Here is a 21,867-nt window from a genome sequence, read left to right on the forward strand (position 1 = left end):
GTGCAAAAAAGGTATTAGGTGATCAAAAGGCAAATAAAGAAATAAAAACAACAGTAAAAATAACAAAAGACAGTGAACAATAACAGTATCGAGGCTATATACAGTAGCGAGACTACATACAGGCACCGGTTAGTCGGGCTGATTGAGGTAGTATGTACATGTAGATATGTTTAAAGTGACTATGCATATACGACAAACAGAGAGTAGCGGTAGCGTAAAGGAGGGTTTGGCGGGTGGTGGGTGGCGGGACACAATGCAGATAGCCCAGTTAGCTAATGGTTGGTCGGGCCAATTGAGGTAGTATGTACATGAATGTATAGTTAAAGTGACTATGCATATATAATAAACAGAGAGTAGCAGCAATGTAAAAGATGGGTTGGGGGAGGGCACACAATGCAAATAGTCCGGGTAGCCATTTGATTAATTGTTCAGGAGTCTTATGGCTTGGGGGTAAAAACTGTTGAGAAGCCTTTTTGTCCTAGACTTGGCACTCCGGTATCGCTTGCCATGCGGTATTAGAGAGAACAGTCTATGACTGGGGTGGCTGGGGTCTTCGACCATTTTTAGGGCCTTCCTCTGATACCGCCTGGTGTAGAGGTCCTGGATGGCAGGCAGCTTACCCCCAGTGATGTACTGGGCCATACGCACTACCCTCTGTAGTGCCTTGCGGTCGGAGGCTGAGCAATTGCCGTACCAGGCAGTGATGGAACCAGTCAGGATGCTCTTGATTGTGCAGCTGTAGAAGCTTTTGAGGATCTGAGGACCCATGCCAAATCTTTTTAGTTTCCTGAAGTGGAATAGGCTTTGTCGTGCCCTCTTCACGACTGTCTTCGTGTGTTTGGACCACTCTAGTTTGTTGGTGATGTGGACACCAATGAACTTGAAGCTCTCAACCTGCTCCACTACAGCCCCGTCGATGAGAATGGGGGCATGCTCAGTCTTCCTTTTCCTGTAGTCCACAATCATCTCCTTAGTCTTGGTTACGTTGAGGGATAGGTTGTTATTCTGTCACCACCCGGCCAGGTCTCTGACCTCCTCCCTATAGGCTGTCTCGTCGTTGTCGGTGATCAGGCCTACCACTGTTGTGTCGTCTGCAAACTTAACCTCTCTGGGCTGGGTGGCACCAAATCGTCCCACCTACGTAACAGCCAGTTGAATCCTGTGGCGCGATTTTCAAAACCTTTGAAATGCTATTTCTTCAATTTCTCAAACATATGACTATTTTACAGCTATTTAAAGACAAGACTCTCGTTAATCTAACCACACTGTCCGATTTCAAAAAGGCTTTACAACGAAAGCAAAACACTAGATTATGTCAGCAGAGTACCCAGCCAGAAATAATCAGACACCCATTTTTCAAGCTAGCATATAATGTCACAAAAACCCAAATCACAGCTAAATGCAGCACTAACCTTTGATGATCTTCATCAGATGACACACCTAGGACATTATGTTATACAATACATGCATGTCTGTTCAATCAAGTTCATATTTATATCAAAAAAGAGCTTTTTACATTAGCATGTGACGTTCAGAAAAAGCATACCCCCCGCAAACTTCCGGGGAATTTACTAACAATATCTTAAATTACTCACGATAAACGTTCACAAAAAGCATAACAATTATTTTAAGAATTATATATACAGAACTCCTCTATGCACTCGATATGTCCGATTTTAAAATAGCTTTTCGGATGAAGCACATTTTGCAATATTCTAAGTACATAGCCCAGCCATCACGGGCTAGCTATTTAGACACCCGGCAAGTTTAGCCTTCACCAAAATCATATTTCCTATAAGAAAAATGGTCTTACCTTTCCTGTTCTTCGTCAGAATGCACTCCCAGGACTTCTACTTCAATAACAAATGTAGGTTTGGTCCCAAATAATCCATCGTTATGTTCCATCAGCGACCTTTTGTTCGTGAGTTCTAGACACTATCAGAATGGTAAATCACGGTGCTTTAATAGGCCCAGGACTAGATAAAGTGTATTTTTGCTACTACTTTCACCACTTTTAGTCTTGAAATATTTGGTTGTTTACTACACTATCTTACTCACTCTGTTTAGCACATGTGAATCCTGAAAGACATGAGTGGAGCTAAGGCTTAAGAGGGTGTGAACTAGCAGTGTGAACAAGTCTCTACTTTTATCCAATGTAAAAAAAAAAACTATTTAAAATATTGCTACACAGGACCAAATCAAGCCGGTCGGTCACATATTCATTCTGACTCAACAGCATGTGAGAGAGCTGCTCTGGCATGACCCCTGACCTGGCAGCACTGATAGTGATGTTGTGAGAGTAGTCATAGTGGGGTTCAACCTTTTGTCAACGTGGGAAAGGGCAGTGTGGATTGTGATTGTATTATTTGTTTATCTGTTGAGGCGGTATGCGAATTGGAGTGGGCCTAGGGTTTCCGGGATGATGGTGTTGATGTGAGCCATGACCAGCCTTTCAAAACACTTCATAGCTACCGACGTGAGTGCTACGGGCGGTAATCATTTAGGCAGGTTACCTTAGCTTCCTTGGGCACAGGGACTATGCTGGTCTGAGTGAAACATGTAGTTATTACAGACTCGGTCAGGGAGATGTTGAAAATGTCAGTGAAGACACTTGCCAGTTGATCCCAGCATGCTTTGAGTAGACGTCCTGGTAGTCCGTCTGGCCCAGCGACTTTGTGAAAGTTTACCTTTTTAAAGGTCTTACTCACATCAGCTACCAAGAGCGTGATCACACAGTGCGTAACGACTGGTACTCTCAAACATGCTTCAGCGTTGCTTGCCTCGAAGCGAGGTTAAAATGCATTTAGCTTGTCTGGTAGGCTCGTGTCACCGGGCAGCTCGTGGCTGGGTTTCCCTTCGTAGTCTGTAATAGTTTTCAAGCTCTAACACATTCAAACAGTGTCAGAGCCGGTGTTGTAGGATTCAATCTTAGTACTGTATTGACGCTTTGCCTGTTTGATGGTTCATCTGAGGATATAGCGGGATTTCTTACAATCGTCCGGATTAGTGTAAGAGGTAGCTTGAAAGAGGTAGCTCTAGCCTTTAGCTCAGTGTGGATTTTCCCTGTAATCCATGGTTTCTGGTTGGGATATGTACGTGTGGTCACTGTGGGGATGATGTCGTCGATGTACTTATTCATCAAGTCAAATCAAACTTTATTTGTCACATGCGCCGAATACAACAAGTGTAGACCTTACTGTGAAATGCTTACTTACAAGCCAACAGTGCAGTTCAAGAAGAGTTAAGAAAATATTTACCAAATAAACTAAAATAAATTATAAAAAGTAACACAATATCATAACAATAACAAGGCTATATACAGGGCATACCGGTATCGAGTCAGTGTGCAGGGGTACAGGTTAGAGGTAATTTGTACACATAGGTAGGGGTGAAGTGACTATGCATAGATAATAAACAGCGAGTAGCAGCAGTGTACAAAACAAATGGAGGAGGTGGGGGGTCAATGTAATAGTCCGGTGGCCATTTGATTAATTGTTCAGCAGACTTATGGCTTGGGGGTAGAAGCTGTGAACTGTAATGTTCATCAAGTTATGTATTTACATATTGGTTTCCTTGCCTTGTAAGCAGTCTATGAACTGCTCAAATAAGTGACTGCAATCCACACTTTGGTTTTGGTAGATCAAAGCATTTTCCAATGAAAAACGTTACTTTACTGAGAACAAAGTGTGTCTGAAGTTACATATCGCACTATTACAACAGTATAGCTGTTTTGGAATTAAATATTCACTATATTTATTTTAACATCCTCTGTGTTGTGTGATTATTGTTTAACAATTGATATGCTCTAGGTCATTTTGAGACCTTAAATGGGAGCTGAACTCAAAAACCAACTTCTCTGGTTGAAAAAGGCCGATGCTGCATCGATATTAGTCAGAAACATTGATTTTCGAGTATAAATGTTGTACAAAGTGTAAATAGCATAATTTTCCAAAACAGAGATTTGTGAGATTTAAGTAAGCTGTTATGTTCCTAAATCACTTGGAAATGCGCATCTGGACAATGCACGCTCGAAAATCAGATATTCGTGTTTCTGTCAACAGTAAAAAGTCCTCTGAAATGTGAGTCTTCATCCTTCGGACGATGATAACACTATGACCAAGTGGGCGGGTGCGGTGTTCAGATGCACATTCTTATTGGCTGGGAATGGAAGGGCTGTGATTGGTGAGGGATAACTTAGGTAGGCTGAGCAGCCAAACTAACTTAAGGGAAACTGAAGGGACTGTTAGGGGAAGTTAAGTAGAGAGGTGTCATAAGTGCCGTGTTGAATGGAGGACCAATACGCAGCAGGAATGTGGATGCTCATCTTTTAATTATATAGAATGAAGCGTACACAAAAAACAAGAACGACGAATGACAGTTTTACAGGCTAACTCCAGAATGCTTAGCAGTGCAAAATATAACTACCCACCAACTACAAACCAAACACGTGCCTACTTATAGGACTCTCAATCAGAGGCAACTAGAAACACCTGCCTCCAATTGAGAGTCCAGCACCCAAACCTACCCATAGAAAAACTAACCTAGAACATACTAACCCAGAACATACACCCAAAACCCAGGAACACATAAATAAAACACCCCTCTACACCACACACAAAAAAAAACACCATACAAAATATACCTCTGCCACGTCCTGACCAAATATAATACAAGTAATACCTAAATACTGGTCAGGACGTGACAAGAGGAGCAGGACAGCTTTTTTTTACAGCCGGCCAAATGTTTATTTTGGAAATATTAACATCCACGAAAAGGCCTCAATCCTTAAATGGCAAAGTCTCTAATGGGGGCCACATTATTTAAAGTCTCTGAAAAGCCACAGGACTCAAGGGGAAGCTTATTATTAGCTTGTCAAATCCTGGGGCTGCCTCATGGAACGCCACGCAGTTGGGGAGGGCCCTGTAACTCAGCTGGTGCAGGGCAGCTGGGCCCAATCCTTAGAAGCTGAGTGCAATGCCGGAGGCTGGCTGCGACTGAAGCAGGTGGATTGCCTACTGCGGCTTAGAAATGTGGCATGATGACCACAACTGTTGTTGGCAGCTCACTGGCTGCGGCTGAGGCTGGTGACTCTTTCACCAGGGGGAAGGTGAGGGTCATCCAAGGCGAGAGATGGGAGGCCCCCCAGAACTAAAGACAGCAGGCCCCACGGGTCAGGGAATGGTGGTTCCCCCAGATCATGGAGCTGAGGGCCAAGCAGGGCAGGGGACTTGGAACCCACTACTAAATCTGAGGACTGTAAGCCAGGTATAGTGGGAAGCTGCAAACCTAGCCAAGCAGGGAACATATAGCCTAGTGCTAGTATAGGTGACTGGTTGCAGGCTGAGGGCTGTGAACTGTCTAACTGCACACCTAGAGGAGCAGATAACTCCGGGGTCTAGCGGGACGGGATACCCAGGGCTTAGAACTATGGCAGGTGGTTTGGCATGTAGCACTGAGGGAGAAGACTGCATGCTGACTGAGGCTGGGGGCTGCCCATCAACTGAGGGCAGATGCTGCAAACCTATTGGGGCAGAGAACCTATAGCAGTGGACTGAGGGCCGATTAGAGCTGGAGACAGTGAGAACGACTCTGAATCTGACAGGGAAAATTACTCTGAACTTGACAGGGAGAACGATGCTAGACCGGCCAGGGAGAACAACTCTGAAACTTGACAGTGAGAACGAATCTGAACCTGACATGGAAATGACTAAACCTGACAGGGAGAATGACTCTGAACCTGACAGGGAGAATGACTCTGAAAATGACAGAGAGAACAACTCTGAATCTGACAGAGAGATTGACTCTGGACCTGCCAGGGAAACTGACACTGGACTTGGAGAATAGTAGAGCTCTGGGCCTACTAGAGAAACTGGTACCTCTAAGCCTTGTGGGGAAGGAGCTTGATGACTCACATGGGTTAGGGACTGAGGGACAACTAATGCTGGAGACAACAGACCTAGTGCAGCTGGAGACCAATGACCTGGTGCTCCACAAAAGCCGCAGCCCTTGCAAAGCAAGGGGAACAACTACTTCAAGGTCTCAGAGAGAGTGACGTCACTGATTGAAATGCTGTTAGCGCATACCCCGCTAACTAACTAGCCATTTCTCACCGGTTACATACATGCTTCAAGAAGGTACAGAGTAAAGGGTCTGAATTCTTAGAGCTCTCCAGAGGGTGGTGCGGTCTGCTCAACGCATCATCGGGGACACAGTGCCTGCCTTCCTGGACACCTACAGTACCCAATGTCACAGGAAGGCCAAAAAGATCATCAAGGACATCAACTAACCGAGTCACGGCTTGTTCACCCCGCTGTTATCCAGAAGGTGAGGTCAGTACAGATGCATCAAAGCTGTGACAGAGAGACTGAAAAACAGCTTCTATCTCAAGGCCATCAGACTGTTAAATACCCATCACTAGCCGACTACCACCCGTTTACTCAACTCTGCACCTTAGAGGATGCTGCCCTACAGTCTGTACATAGACATGGAATCACTGGTCACTTTAATAATGGAACAGCAGTCACTTTAATAATGTTTACATACTGCTTTACTCATCTCATATGTATATACTGTATTCTACTGTATTTTTTGTCAATACCACTAAGACATTGCTTGTCCTAATATATGTATATATTTCTTAATTCCCTTCTTTTACTTTTAGATTTGTGTGTATTGTTGTGAATTGTTAGATACTACTGCACTGTTGGAGCTAGGAAGAAAAAACATTTCACTACACCTGCAATAACATCTGCTAAATGTGTATGTGACCAATAAAAAGTGATTTTGATATGATTGTGTTGTGTATTAAAGGTAGTAACCCTTTAAACATAATGTTCATTATTTATATATGGGTTCCCTGACCCTGTAAGCAGTCTATGAACTGCTCTTAGTCTATGCCACTCTGATATTGCTCATCCATATATTCTTAATTCCATTCCTTTACTTAGATGTGTGTGCATTTAAGTATTTGTTGTAAAATTGTTAGATATTACTTGTTAGATATTGCTGCACTGTCGGAACTAGATGCACAAGCATTTCGCTACATCCACAATAACATCTGCTAAACACATGTATGTGAACAATACAGTTTGATTTGATCTGATTTCTAATGAGTGACTGCAATCCACACTTTAGTTTTGGTAGTCGCTGCCAACGAACAAGAATGTTATCATTTTCAGACAAACACGTTAATTCTTTCAGCACACTATAAGAACAGTGTGACTGTTTTGGAATAAAATGTTCAATATATTTCCTTTAACATCCTCTGTGTTGTGTGCTTATTGTTTAACCATTGAAATGTTCTAGGTCATTTTGAGAACTTAAGGAGCATCAGGTACTGCTTGAATGTCTACCAATAGCAGGTCTATCTTTTTGTGATAAATTACACTGGTCACTGTTCAAAACATTTATAAAGTATTAAGAAAGTATGAATAGTCCTCACTTTAGATTAGGGACTGCAAAAATACTTTACTAATGATCAGTAAATGGTTTATAAAGATATTTATTAAACATCTTGTGAATCATTATTACAGACTATACAAGTTGTTTATAAATGTGTGAATAACTAGCTTACTAAAATAAATATGGGAGTAATGATAAATTATGCATGAACTATTTACTAATCCATTATAATAAATTTAGTGTGTTATCCAATCTCTATATTCATTCACACTAAACAGCTTCTGAGAAAGCTGCTCTGGCGTGACCCCTGACCTGGCAGCAGTGATGTAGTGAGAGTAGTGGTTGTGAGAGTAGTGGTAGTGTTCATAACCAGTATGTTGAGGTTGAAGTGTCTACTGTGGTCTCCTGCTCTGTTGTGTTGAATAATAGATTTATTTACTGTAGTAGTTATTTATAAATGTCAGAATACTTAGCTGAGTAACATTTCACAAATGTGGCCTTAATATTAAATGGTGAGCAAACTGTAAATGCCTTACAAATGGTTTATTACTGAATTTTATTATAACGTGCATACTGCATATTCTTACATTTTATCATCAACTACTTACACAGTACACAATGTATTTAGACCTGGACGTTATCTGATATCATGCAGTATTGTACATTTCAACTTTACGACACTTGATGAAGTCATTGTGTCACAATCAAGCCACTAGAGGGAGATGTTATACAACATATAGAATGACTCATAACATCCTCGGAAAGTACTTTAGAATACTTACTATTTATCATTAAGTAACACAGAACAACGACAGCCTTAGGTATTTGGAGTACACAATCCACAATGACTATAATGTCTTTTATAAAACAAGCTTATGCCTTCTCCAAGTCATTCCATTCCAATCCAGACAAATCATTCTGAATCAACAGCACATGTATCTATGATGACAACACTGAGGTAAGTAATGTCAGTGTATTGTTACATGAAATAAATACTTACAACAATTGTAGAACAAAACTATATCAAGCCTATGTTTGCCAACCTAGGGAATAAAATTATAGGAACTATGAACCTCTTATCTTCAAAGTTAATAAAAGTGTAGCTGTCACTTTGAACCATGGATAAAAGAAAGCATAAATTATTGGATTAATTAAGGAATTAACAAGTGGCAGAAAAATGATGAAATATGATGAGAAATTGTCAATTAGAAAAGAAAAGAAAAAGTTAATAAATAGAGTTGAAATCCAACAAATGAAATAGTTGAAAACAACAATAGAAAGAGTTTTTGTTGCTTTTCTCTCAGACTTATTAGCCTGTAGAGTTTTAACACCAGACACACTGGCAGCCTCTTTTGAAAATACCTTTCTGGCCTGTGACCTGGCCACCACAAAGATTTTCATATAAAGTGTTATAATAATAGAGCACGGGACAACCATTGTAATTACCAGGTCAATGATATTACCCCAGGTTATTCCTTCAACAATAAAACATTCTGTCAAACACCTACTGGGTACCTGTACATTTACAAAGTTTTTTACAATAACAGCATCGTATATAATACAACAACACCAGGTAATGGATATACAACACATAATTCCTGTTATTGTTATTTTAGAGTGGTATAATAAGGGATCACACACAGCAACATAGCGGTCAATAGATATCAAGACCAAATTTCCAAGCGATAAAGAAGTACATAAAAAAGAGATGTAGAATTGAAACGCACAGAAATAATCCCCAAAATCCCAGCATGATTCCATTGCTGCTACAGTCACTACTGGTATCACAATCAGTCCCACCAGGAGATCTGACACAGCCAGAGAGAGGATGAGCAGGTTGGTTGGAGTGTGGAGCTGCTTGAAGTGAGAAATGGAGATGATCACCAGTATGTTCAAAAATACTGTAACTGCTGAAATCAATGAGAAGAAGATATACAGTGTTATGTAGATAGATGTCGATATCAAAGCCTTTCTGCAAGAAGAGTTTCCATCTTTCAAACAGTATTGAACATCTTCCTTTTTCTCCATTTGGTGAAAATGCTGAGGTCCTGCTCCTGCTTGGTCCTGTGTGTGACCCTGTCAGGTCAGACTTCTGACAAACTCTGAGCTCTGCTTCTCTATTTATCCCTGAGTTTCTGACAGCCACTCCCCTCCCCAGGATCTCTCTACACACACACACACACACACACACACACACGTGAGCACACAAATGAACAAACGGATGATGCTGTGCCCAGCCTGCCTGTCCTTCAGCCTTACTGATAATTACAGATGAGAGAAAAGGTACATTTTCTCCAATTCAAATCAAATTTCATTTGTCACAAGCGCCAAACAGATGTGGAGCTTACAGTGAAATGCTTACTTACAAGCCGTTAACCAACAATGCAGTTTTAAGAAAAAATAAATGTTAAGTAAAAAAAAGATCAGTAAAAAATAACAGTAACAAATAATTAAAGAGCAGCAGTAAAATAGCAATATTGAGGCTATATAGAGGGTGTACCGGTACAGAGTCAATGTGCGGGGCACCGGTTAGTCGAGGTAATTGAGGTATTATGTACATGTAGGTCGAGTTAAAGTGACTATGCATAGATAATAAACAGAGAGTAGCAGCACCGTAAAAGAGGGAGTTAATGCAAATAGTCTGGGTTGTCATTTGATTAGCTGTTCAGCAGTCTTATGGCTTGGGGGTAGAAGCTGTTAAGCAGTCTATTGGACCTAGACTTGGCGGTCCGGTAACGCTTGTCGTGCGGTAGCAGAGAGAACAGTCTATGACTAGGATGGCTGGAGTCTTTGACTATTTATAGGGCCTTCCTCTGACAGCCTAGTGTAGAGGTCCTGGATGGCAGAAAGCTTGGCTCCAGTGATGTACTGGGCCGTACTCACTACCCTCTGTAGTGCCTTGCGGTCGGAGGCCGAGCAGTTACAATACCAGGCAGTGATGCAACCAGTCAGGATGCTCTCGATGGTGCAGCTGTTAAACTTTTTGAGGATCTGAGGACCCATGCTATATCTTCACAGTCTCCTGAGGGGAAATAGGCTATGTCGTGCCCTCTTCACAACTGTCTTCGTGTGCTTGGACCATGTTAGTTTGTTGGTTATGTGGACACCAAGGAACTTGAAGCTCTCAACCTGCTCCACTACAGCCCCGTCGATGAGAATGGAGGTGTGCTCGGTCCTCCTTTTCCTGTAGTCCACAATCATCTCCTTTATCATGATCATGTTGAGAGAGAGGTTGTTGCCCTGGCACCACACGGACAGGTCTCTGACCTCCTCCCTATAGGCTGTCTCATCGTTGTCGGTGATCAGGCCTATCACTGTTGTGTCGTCTGCAAACTTAATGACGGGGTTGGAGTCTTGCCTGGCCATGCAGTCGTGGGTGAACAGGGAAAACAGGACCAGACTGAGCACACACCCCTGGGGGGCTCCAGTGTTGAGGATCAAGGTGGCAGATGTGTTGCTACCTACCCTCACTACCTGGGGGCGGCCCGTCAGGAAGTCCAGGATCCAGTTGCAGAGGGAGGTGTTTAGTCCCAGGATCCTTAGCTTAGTGATGAGCTTTGAGGGTACTATGGTGTTGAACGCTGAGCTGTAGTCAATAAATAGCATTCTCACATAGGTGTTCCTTTTGTCCAGGTGGGAAAGGGCAGTGTGGAGTGTGATTGTGATTGCATTATCTGTTGAGGCGGTGTGCGAAATGGTGTGGGTCTAGGGTTTCCGGGATGATGGTGTTGATGTGAGCCATGACCAGCCTTTCAAAACACTTCATGGCTACCGACGTGAGTGCTACGGGTCGGTAGTCATTTAGGCAGGTTACCTTAGCTTCCTTGGGCACAGGGACTATGCTGGTCTGCGTGAAACATGTAGGTATTACAGACTCCATCAGGGAGAGGTTGAAAATTTAAGTGAAGACACTTGCCAGTTGGATCGAGCATATTTTGAGTACACGTCCTGGTTGTCCGTCTGGCCCCGCGGCTTTGTGAATGTTGACCTGTTTAAAGGTCTTGCTCACATCGGCTACAGAGAGCATGATCACACAGTCGTTCGGAACGGCTGGTACTCTCAAGCATGCTTCAGTGTTGCTTGCCTCGAAGCGAGCCTAAAATGCATTTAGCTCATCTGGTAGGCTCGCGTCACTGGGCAGCTCGTGGCTGGGTTTCCCTTCGTAGTCTGTAATAGTTTTCAAGCTCTGACACATTGTCAGGCAGCTGACTGCTTGCTGACTGAGGCTGGGGGCTGCCCACCAACTGGGAGCAGATGCTGCAAAGCTATTGGGGCAGAGAACCTATAGCTGTCACGTCTTTCAAGGAGCAGGAAACGGGTGAGTCAGGCACAGGAGACAAAAGGTCCATAGAAAAATATTTAATTAAGTCCAGAGTGAATACAACGATTAGGCAGGGTGCAAAACATAAGCAGCAGGTAGAACAGCTCCAAAACTCAAAATACACGGGACGCAGCCCGGCAACCCTAATGCCTAATATCAGCATCGTGTAAATCAAACAAATAGGAAAATAATCTAAGCCCTAAACCCAAAACGTAACACGAAACAATCCCACACAACTCCAAACAAGAAACTGACAAACTAAATAAACTCCCACTAATTACAAACAAGAAACAGGTGCACACTAAACAGACATAACTAACAGACACATGAAACATGGATCGGTGGCAGCTAGTAGGCCGGCGACGATGACGACCGCCGAGCGCCGCTCGACCGGGGAGTGGCGCCACCTTCTGTGGACGTTGTGACAATAGCCTGGCGGAGCAGTGGATGGAGGGCCGATTAGAACTGGAGACAGTGAGAACGACAGGGAAAATGACTCTGAACTTGACAGGGAGAATGATGCTAGAGCTGCCAGGGAGAACGACTCTGAAACTGACAGTGAGAATGAATCTGAACCTGACATGGAGAATGACTCTGTACCCAAAAGGGAGAATGACTCTGTACCCGACAGGGAGAATGACTTTGAACCTGACTTGGAGAATGACAATGAACCCGACAGGGAGAACGACTCTGAACCTGACAGGGAGGATGACTCTGAAACTGACAGAGAGAACAACTCTGAACCTGACAGTGAGATTGACTCTGGACCTGCCAGGGAAACTGACGCTGGACTTGGAGAATAGTAGAGCTCTGGGACTACTAGAGAAACTGGTACCTCTAAGCCTTGTGGGGAAGGAGCTTGATGACTCAAATGGGTTAGGGACTGAGGGACAACTAATGCTGGAGACAACAGACCTAGTGCAGCTAGAGACCAATGACCTAGTGTAGCTGGAGACCAATGACCTAGTGCAGCTAGAGACCAATTACCTAGTGTAGCTGGAGACCAATGACCTAGTGCAGCTAGAGACCAATGACCTAGTGTAGCTGGAGACCAATGACCTAGTGCAGCTAGAGACCGATGACCTAGTGTAGCTTGAGACCAATGACCTAGTGCAGCTGGAGACCAATGACTTAGTGCTAGGGACTGAGGGCTGACGAGTGTTGAGAACTGAGAACCTAACACAGGTAACTTATGACTTAGCAAGGCAGGAGGCCCTAAGCATGGTGGGATGACTATGTCTGACTATGTCTGCAGACTGCGAATCTAATAGAACGAACTTGGGGCCAAGTAAGACAGGAGGCTCTAACCCTGGTTGGGTAGGCAACTGCCTAACAACTAAGGTAGGGGTCTGCAATCTGTGCAGGGCAAGAGACTGCAGACCTGCAGACGGATAAGCTAACTAATGGCCTAGCATGGCAGGGGTCTCAAAGCCTGGTGGGATAGAGAACTGTCGAACAACTAATGTAAGGGGCTGCGATCTGAGCTGGGCAGGAGCCTGCAGACCTGTAGACGGGGCAGCTAACTTATGGCCTAGCATGGCAGGATACACTAGACCTACTTGAGGGTCAGAACATACTTGGCCTTCTGGGAAGGCAGGGGACTATAAACCTGACCCTACCAGGAAGGAAGGGAACCGGGAAGGAGGGGAACTCTCACCCTACAAGGAAGGAAGGTAACTCTGACCTGACCAGGAAGGAGGGGAATGCCTGAACAATGAATATCTGTTAAATAGCTGTGGTCCCGTGGAGGTGGTGAAAACTCAGGACGGTAGGTCCTGGAGTAGTGTCTCTCAGGGGAGTAGACAGGCGACTCGGGGAGTCCCGGCAGTGATGACGCTCCCGTGGCAGAGGCGATGGCCCCAGCTGTGGAGGTCTGGAGCTGTGGTGGTCATTAACTCTGGCTTGAAGGACAACGTAAAAATGTTTGGCTGGTATGCCCTCACCCGTCTGAGCGGTCGGCTGTGAATTCCCTCACACGCTATATACTTATAACCGATTGGTCTGGTTCTGTCCTCTATAGTGCTGTCCTGTTAGAACATGATGTAGAGGCCCATCGCTGTACTCTTAACAGTCACCACCATACATATACAGACACATCTGTTTCCATTTGAGGTTGTTTGTATGATTTTGGTAATCCGAATGACTTAGAATCTTATTGATCTGGTTCTATAAGGCAAAAATGTACACACATGTAAACAGTATTAGTTCAATCAAATATGTCGAATACTGTCAAATACTTACTTCCAAGCACTTAACCAACAATGTGGTTCAAGAAATAGAGTGAAGAAAATTTTACAAAATCAACTAAAGTAAAAATCTTTAAAAAAGTAACACAATGAAGTTACATAAGAATAACGAGGCTACATACAGGGGTTACCGGTACCGGGTAAGTGTGCTGGGGTACAGGTTAGTTGAGGTAAATTGACCATTCATAGATAATAAACAGCGAGTAGCAGCAGTGTAAAAATTCATCTCTTAGAGAGAGAGAAATTTATTGTATTGACAAAGGGTCAAGATTTAAGGCACTCTTTCTCTCCAGCCTTGTGTGAGAATCTGCCAGGCTGAGATCTTATCAGATCTGCCCTGGCACCACAGGGTTATAAATTACTGTGCACATGAGCAAGCTCCAAGAACCATCTGGGATGACTCTGTGATGACTCTAGAAGCTCACCCATGGCAGCGCAATAAAACACCTTAATAAAGGCCACAATGGAAAGCGCTGTGGTAGTTTGTGCACGCTAAAGACTATGTTTACCATTACAGCAAGAGTGAAGGAAAAGCAGCCAACAAGTTCTCAGCATATGTGGGAATTAAGAGAATTTGGCAGTATGTCGGTTGGACGTACTGCCAAATTCTCTAAAATGACGTTGGAGGCAGCTTATGGTAGAGAAATTAACATTACATTCTCTGTCAACAGCTCTGGTATACATTCTTGCAGTCAGCATGCCAGCATTCCGATTCGCATGCTCCCTTAAAACTTGAGACATCTGTGGCATCGTGTTGTGTGACAAAACTGAATTTTTTTGAGTGGCCTTTTATTGTCCCCTGCACAAGTTGCACCTGTGTAATGATCATGCTGTTTAATCAACTTCTTGACATGCCAAACCTATCAGGCAAACTAGACAATGGGGACATGCTCACTAACAGGGATTTAAACAAATTTGTGTACAAAATGTGAGATAAATAATATTTTTGTGAGTTTGGAATAACCGCAGACCACGTGTAACCACGTCAGCCCAGGTACTCCACATCGGCTTCTTCACCTGTGGGTTCATGCAAAGGAGATGTTTCGCACTGCATGAGGCAAATGATGGTCACACAAGATACTGACTGGTTTTCTGATCCACGTCCCTACTTTGTTTTTCAAGGTACACTACATGACCAAAAGCATGTGGACACCTGCTCGTTGAACATCTCATACCAAAATCATGGGCATTAATATGGAGTTGGTCCGCCCTTTGCTGTTATAACAGCCCCCACTCTTCTGGGAAGGGTTTCCACTAGATGTTGGAACATTGCTGCAGGGACTTGCTTCCATTCAGCCACAGGAGCATTAGTGAAGTCTTCCATTGGTGTTGGCCGATTAGGAGGTTTCCCTTCACTGGAGCTAAGGGGCCAAGATCAAAAATGTCAGCAACGGTTGAGGATGAAATAGCCAGATCCACTAATTTGAAGTGGTGTCCCCATACTTTTGTATATGTAGTCTATCTGTGACCAACAGATGCATATCTGTACTCCCAATCATGTGAAATCCATAGATTAGGGACTAACAAATGTATTTCAATTGACTGATTTCCTTATGTGACTAACTCAGTAAACTCATGCATTTATAATTTTCTTCAGTTTTGAATAAGTCAAGTTATCCCTCTGTAACAGATTATGAATTATATTGCCGTCCTCTGGCCTCTGCACATACTGAAAGCAATCCCTGTCCTATGTTTCACTCAGCAGGAAAACATTTTAAGAAATGTGGCTCTTTTTACTCCAGCACTTTGGATATGAGATCAAATGTTTAATTATAGAATGTCACCTTTTATTTGAGGCTATTTTCATACATACAGTGCATTGGGAAAGTATTCAGACCCGCTGACATTTTACACATTTTGTTACGAAACAGCCTCATTCTAAAATGTATTAAATACTTTTTTTCTCACATCAATCTATACACAATACCACATATACAGGTTTTTAGAATTTTTTGCAAATGTATTAAAAATAAAAACAGAAGTACCTTATTTACATAAGTATTCAGACCCTTTGCTATGAGACTCGAAATTGAGCTAAGGTGCATCCTGTTTCCATTGATAATCCTTGAGATGTTTCTACAACTTGAATGGAGTCCACTTGTGGTAGATTGAATTGACTGGACATGATTTGGAAAGGCACACTCCTGTCTATTTAAAAGGTCCCACAGTTGACAGTGCATGTCAGAGCAGAAACAAAGCCATGAGATCGAAGAAATTGTCCTTAGATCTCCGAGACAGGATTGTGTCGAGGCACCGATCTGGGGAAGGTTACCAAAACATTTCTGCAGCATTGAAGGTCCCCAAGAACACAGTGGCCTCCATCATCCTTAAATAGAAGAAGTTTGGAACCACCAAGACTCTTCCTAGAGCCCAGCCAAACTGAGAAATCTGGTAGAAGGGCCTTGGTCATGGATGTTCACTCTGAAAGAGCTCCAGAGTTACTCTAGGGAGATGGGAGAACCTTCCAGAAGGACAAACATCTCCATATTCTAGAGTGGCCAGATGGAAACCATGCCACAGTAAAAAGCACATAATAGCCTTGGAGTTTGCCAGAAGGCTCCTAAAGAACTCTCAGACCATGAGAAACAAGATGGAACTCTTGGCCTGAATGCCAAACTTCACGTCTGGAAGAAACCTGGCACCATCACTACTGTGAAGCATGGTGGTGGCAGCATCATGCTGTGGGGATGTTTTCAGTTGCAGGGACGAGAGACTAGTCAGGATTAAGGGAAAGATGAATTGAGCAAAGTACAGAGAGATCCTTGATCAAAACCTGCTCCAGAGAGCTCAGGATCTCAGACTGGGTTGAAGGTTCACCTTCCAACAGAACAACGACCATAAGCACACAGACAAGACAATGCAGGAGTGGCTTCGGGACACTCTGACATTGCTCATCCATATATTCTTAATTCCAATCCATTACTTAGATTTGTGTGCAATAGGTATTTGCTGTGAAATTGTTCGATATTACTTGTTAGATATTGCTGCTCTTTCAGAACTAGATGCACAAGCATTTCGCTACACCTGCAATAACATCTGCTAAACACCTATATGTGACCAATAAAATATGATTTGATCTGATTTCTAATGAGTGACTGCAATCCACACTTTGGTTTTGGTAGCCATTTCAGACAAACACATTACTTCCTTCAGCACACTTCCACAAATGTGTGATTCTTAGAGAGCATATTACATCAGCAAAAGTCAACCTGTGCTCTGTGAATGAGGTCTAAAACTAAGGAATTCCACCAATTAAAGGTGTTACTCCAGGGACCTAATAAGGCCCTACTACAGCATAAACATTCAAAGTGAACCTAAGTACAGTTCTATTGTTATTTGTGTGAGTAAAATTTCCATTAGGCCTCAGCCTCAGTACAACCCTCACCCCTAAACTAGTCTTTCCTGCACAGGTCAAGAATCCCACCTCTGAATCATGACTCTGTCACAGGTGGGATCTGAACTGTGGTATCCTGAGTGGAAAACCAACATCTTAACCAATAGTCAAAGAGGAAAGTCCCTCTTGGACCGAAGGTGAAACTGATTTAGAAGTACCAGGCAGGGCTACCTCATCACGAGAGCATGAGTCTGACTCCCCTCTGCTACACGTTTTCTATTTTAGTTATTTAGCAGATGGGGGTGGGGGGTTGTGGCATTAATCAAGATACTCATGAAGAGGTATGTTTTCAGACTAAACCTCCCCTGAACTCACTCAAGTCTAAATCCTACACCCTATCTATAGTGTTTCTGACAAATAACAAGACATTTTCACAAGTACAGAACTGAAAATACATTTTTTATACGGCCTCTCTGAGTTGGCACATCTTAATTTCATGGGGCAAGAGCTTTTTGGACTCCTTTGTCTGTGTGTTGAACGAGTGGATTACTGAAATTGATGGCGCCAACTAAACAGACTTTTTGAGACAAAAAGAAGGATTTTATCTAACAAAATGACCATTCATGTTGTAGCTGGGACCCTTGGGATAGCAAACAGAGGAAGATCTTCAAAAGTAAGTGATTTATTTAATCGCTATTTCGGATTTTGTGAAGCCTGTACTGGATAAAAAATTTTTTGATGTGGGGCGCCGTCCTCAGACAATCGCATGGTATGCTTTCGCCGTAAAGCGCTTTTGAAATCGGACAACACAGTTAGATTAACAAGAATTTAAGCTTTTAAATGATAATAGATACTTGTATGTTCATTAATGTTTAATATTATGATTATTTATTTGATTTGGGCTCCCTCCAATTTCCCCGGATGTTGTCGGCTAGTGGGAACGCCTATCCCTAGAACCAGGCTCATCAAGGAGGTACTAGTACGAGTACACTGCTGAGCCGTACGGGGACTTTCCCATCTTCCATTGCTCGTACCCCTCTCCATGCGACACTGTTGTGAGGTGACCAGTCCAAATCCCTCCGGGTGCTCACAGACTCTGGGGCCGACGAAAGCTTTATGGACGCTAGCCTGGTGTCGGAGCTGGGAATCCCCCCACAAACCCTCTCCATTCCCATGGATGTCAGAGCGTTGGATGGGTGCTCTATTGGCAGACTCACCCAGACCACATATCCCATTAACCTGAGAGTGTCGGGTAATCACAGCGAGTTTACGTAGATCCTGCCCGTCGAATCCCCTCATGCACCCGTAGTTTTGGGGTTTTCCAGGCTCCAGAAGCACAATCTATTGATTGACTGGGCTACTGGTTCTATTCTGGGTTGGAGCCTGTTTTGCATGGGCATTGCCTGAAGTTGCTGCTGCCTGCACCGAGACGTCTTCCTGCGGGCTTGGGAAAAGCCCCGGACCTCTCTGCCATTCCCGCGGAGTACCAAGACCTTCGGGTGGTTTTCAGCAAGGCCCGTGCCACAGCTCTTCCTCTGCATCGGCCCTATGATTACGCCATCGACCTTCTCCCGGGCACTACACCACCTCGGGGGTAGCTTTATTCCCTGTCAGACCCAGATATGAAGGCTTATATTGAGACTTATATTGAGCACTCCCTGGCTGCAGGGGGTATCAGTCCTTCTGCATCCCCCCCCGGCGCAGGGTTCTTTTTTGTTGAGGACAAAACCCTGCGTCCATGTATCGACTACCGAGGGCTGATTGACTTCATGGTTAAAAAACGTTATCCTCTTCCACTCATCACCTCGGCTTTCGAGCATTTCGAGCCATCTGCTCCAAGTTGGACCTCCGGAACGCCTACAATCTGGTACGGATCTGGGAAGGGGATGAGTTGAAGACCGCATCTCACACAGTTAGTGGGCACTACGAATACCTGGTGATGCCATCTGTACTGACCAACGCTCCTGCTGTGTTCCAGGCCCTGGTAAACAACGTTCTCCGGGACATCTACCTTGATGACATCCCCATGTTTTCCCACTCAGCTCAAGAACATGTCCTCCATGTCCGACAAGTCCTCCAGCATCTTCTGTAGAACCAGCTGTAAGTCAAAGCAGAAAAATGTGAATTCCATTGCTCCACCATCTCCTTCCTGGGGTACATATTAGCTGCAGGCAACATCAGGATGGATCGTGAAAAGGTGAGCGGTGGTGGATTGGCTGCAACCCAACTCCAAAGTGCAGCTGCAACGCTTCCTAGGGTTTGCCAATTTCTTCCTCCTGTTCATCCGGGGATACAGCACTCGGGCTTCCCCCCTGTCAACACTCACCTCTCACAATTTCCTGTTTACGTGGTCTCCAGCTGCAGACCAGGCGTTCTTGGACCTCAAACACCAATTAAATTCCTCCCGCACAGAAATAATCCCAAAAACCCCAGCATGATTCCATTATTGCTACAGTCGTTATTGGTATCACAATCAGTCCCACCAGGAGATCTGCCACAGCCAGAGAGAGGATGAGCAGGTTGGTTGGAGTGTGGAGCTGCTTGAAGTGAGAGATGGAGATGATCACCAGTATGTTCAAAAATACTGTAACTGCTGAAATCAATGAGAAGAAGATGTACAGTGTTATGTAGATAGATGTCAATAGCAAAGCCTTTCTGCAAGAAGAGTTTCTGTCTTGAAAACAGTATTGAACGTCTTCATGTTTCTCCATTTGTAATAAAATGTAAAAATGCTGAGGTCCTTCTCCTGCTTGGTCCTGTGTGTGACCCTGTCAGGTCCGCCTTCTGACAAACTCTGAGCTCTGCCTCTCTATTTATCCCTGAGTTACAGACAGAAACTCCCCTCCCCAGAGTCTCTCTGCACACACACACACGCACACACACACACAAACACACACACACGCACACGTGAGCACAGAAATGAACAAACGGTTAGATAAACAAATCATTGGTGAAAGCATGATGTAATGTATGACAGGATTGGATGTTGCTGTGCCTACCTGCCTGTCCTTCAGCCTTACTGATAGTCAGAGATGAGATTGTTTTCACCTATTTCATTTGTTGGGTTCCACGGGTAGGCCGTCATTGTCCATAATAATTTGTTCTTAACTGACTTGCCTAGTTCAATAAAGGTTAAATAAAAAATAAATGAGAGAAAAGGTACATTTTCTCAACTAAGTATTTTAATAGGGAAAATATAGCATGGGTGATATTTTGGTCACTCAAAGGCTATTTTACATGGGAAATAGGATAACTGTGCAGACTTACTGGTTTGGGTGATGTCAGTGCTCAGTGTCGAACATAATCCACAACCTCAGCTGAGAGACATGACGGCACGCCACATGTCAGCTAGTCAGTGTGTAGGAAAGTTGTCAGTAGGGAAGTTGATGAAATGGCATAAGTTTATGCTGCCCTACAAAGGCAAAATGCAGTATCTATGAATTTGATCTGTTGTAACGGCCAAGTATATTATCTGATTAATGTGGTTTTTGTTTCCTGAGACAAGAACAAACCAGTGGATCAGAATATATAATGCAGTATCAGAAAGTGCTGTCTGTCTAGACAGAAAAAGTCAGATTTTGCAGTAAAATAAATGACATATTTACTGTGTTTTGCCTTTGTAGGGCAGTATGGGGTATGCACTATAGCATATGCAGTCAAAATGAATAGTACCGTTCCATATGAACATTCCATAGACACTTAGAAATGTCCATATGAACTGAATTATTAACCATACTTCTTCAAGTTGAGGGACACTGTCTCAGTTACATCATGGGGACAAATACTATTTGTCAGATATCAGAACAACCACACTGTATTCTGACCCAATCACCTCTTAATGTTGTTTTCCTTTTCTGGTGTGTTGTTTTCTCTGATTTAAACAAAAAAAAGACAAAATTATCATGACACAAGGTGAGACCCAGATGCAGACACAGGAGGCAGATGGTTGGAGTCTTACAATGTTTATTAATCCAAAAGGAGTAGGCCAGAAAATAGTTGTGGACAGACAAATGGTCAAAACAAGATCAGAGTCCAGGAGGTACAGAGTGGCAGACAGGCTCATGGTCAAGGCAGGCAGAATGGTCAGGCAGGTGGGTACAAAGTCCAGAACAGGCAAGGGTCAAAACCGGGAGGACTAGAAAAAGGAGAAATGCAAAAAGCAGGAGAACGGGAAAAACACTGATTGACTTGGAAACATACAAGACGAACTGGCACAGAGAGACAGGAAACACAGGGATAAATACACTGGGGATAATCAGCGACACCTGGAGGGGGTGGAGACAATCACAAGGACAGGTGAAACTGATCAGGGCATGATAGTACCCACCCCCCCAGGGACGCCACTGGCGTCCTACCTGGACACATACATGGTTGACTGGGGTGTCGGCGGTGGAAATCGGCGATAAGGGCCAGGTCCAAGATGTCTTTAGCAGGAACCCAGCACCTCTCCTCCGGGCCATATCCCTCCCAGTCAACCAGGTACTGGAAACCCCTGTGGTCGAACCTTCAGGAGGCGTCTTATCGTATACGCTGGCTGGCCATCGATTACCTTGGGGGGTGGGATG

The 21,867-nt window shown here is 43.7% G+C and overlaps 1 protein-coding gene and 1 long non-coding RNA gene across 2 annotated transcripts; both read right to left on the bottom strand.

Moving 5' to 3' along the window:
- Nucleotides 1-7,929: 7,929 nt before the first annotated feature.
- On the bottom strand, nucleotides 7,930-9,523 carry LOC115155467 (trace amine-associated receptor 13c-like). The gene has a single exon (XM_029702099.1). The coding sequence runs from the start codon at nucleotides 9,427-9,429 to the stop codon at nucleotides 8,467-8,469; it is 963 nt and encodes a 320-aa protein (XP_029557959.1). The 5' UTR covers nucleotides 9,430-9,523; the 3' UTR covers nucleotides 7,930-8,466.
- Nucleotides 9,524-17,968: 8,445 nt separating this feature from the next.
- LOC115155468 (uncharacterized) lies at nucleotides 17,969-20,115 on the bottom strand. The gene is made up of 2 exons (XR_003868079.1): nucleotides 19,629-20,115; nucleotides 17,969-19,400 (listed from the first exon to the last, which is right to left on the bottom strand). It is a non-coding gene; the product is annotated as an uncharacterized LOC115155468 (long non-coding RNA).
- Nucleotides 20,116-21,867: the final 1,752 nt, after the last annotated feature.

This window comes from Salmo trutta, chromosome 20 (genome assembly GCF_901001165.1).
Source record: "Salmo trutta chromosome 20, fSalTru1.1, whole genome shotgun sequence".
Lineage (NCBI taxonomy): Eukaryota > Metazoa > Chordata > Actinopteri > Salmoniformes > Salmonidae > Salmo > Salmo trutta.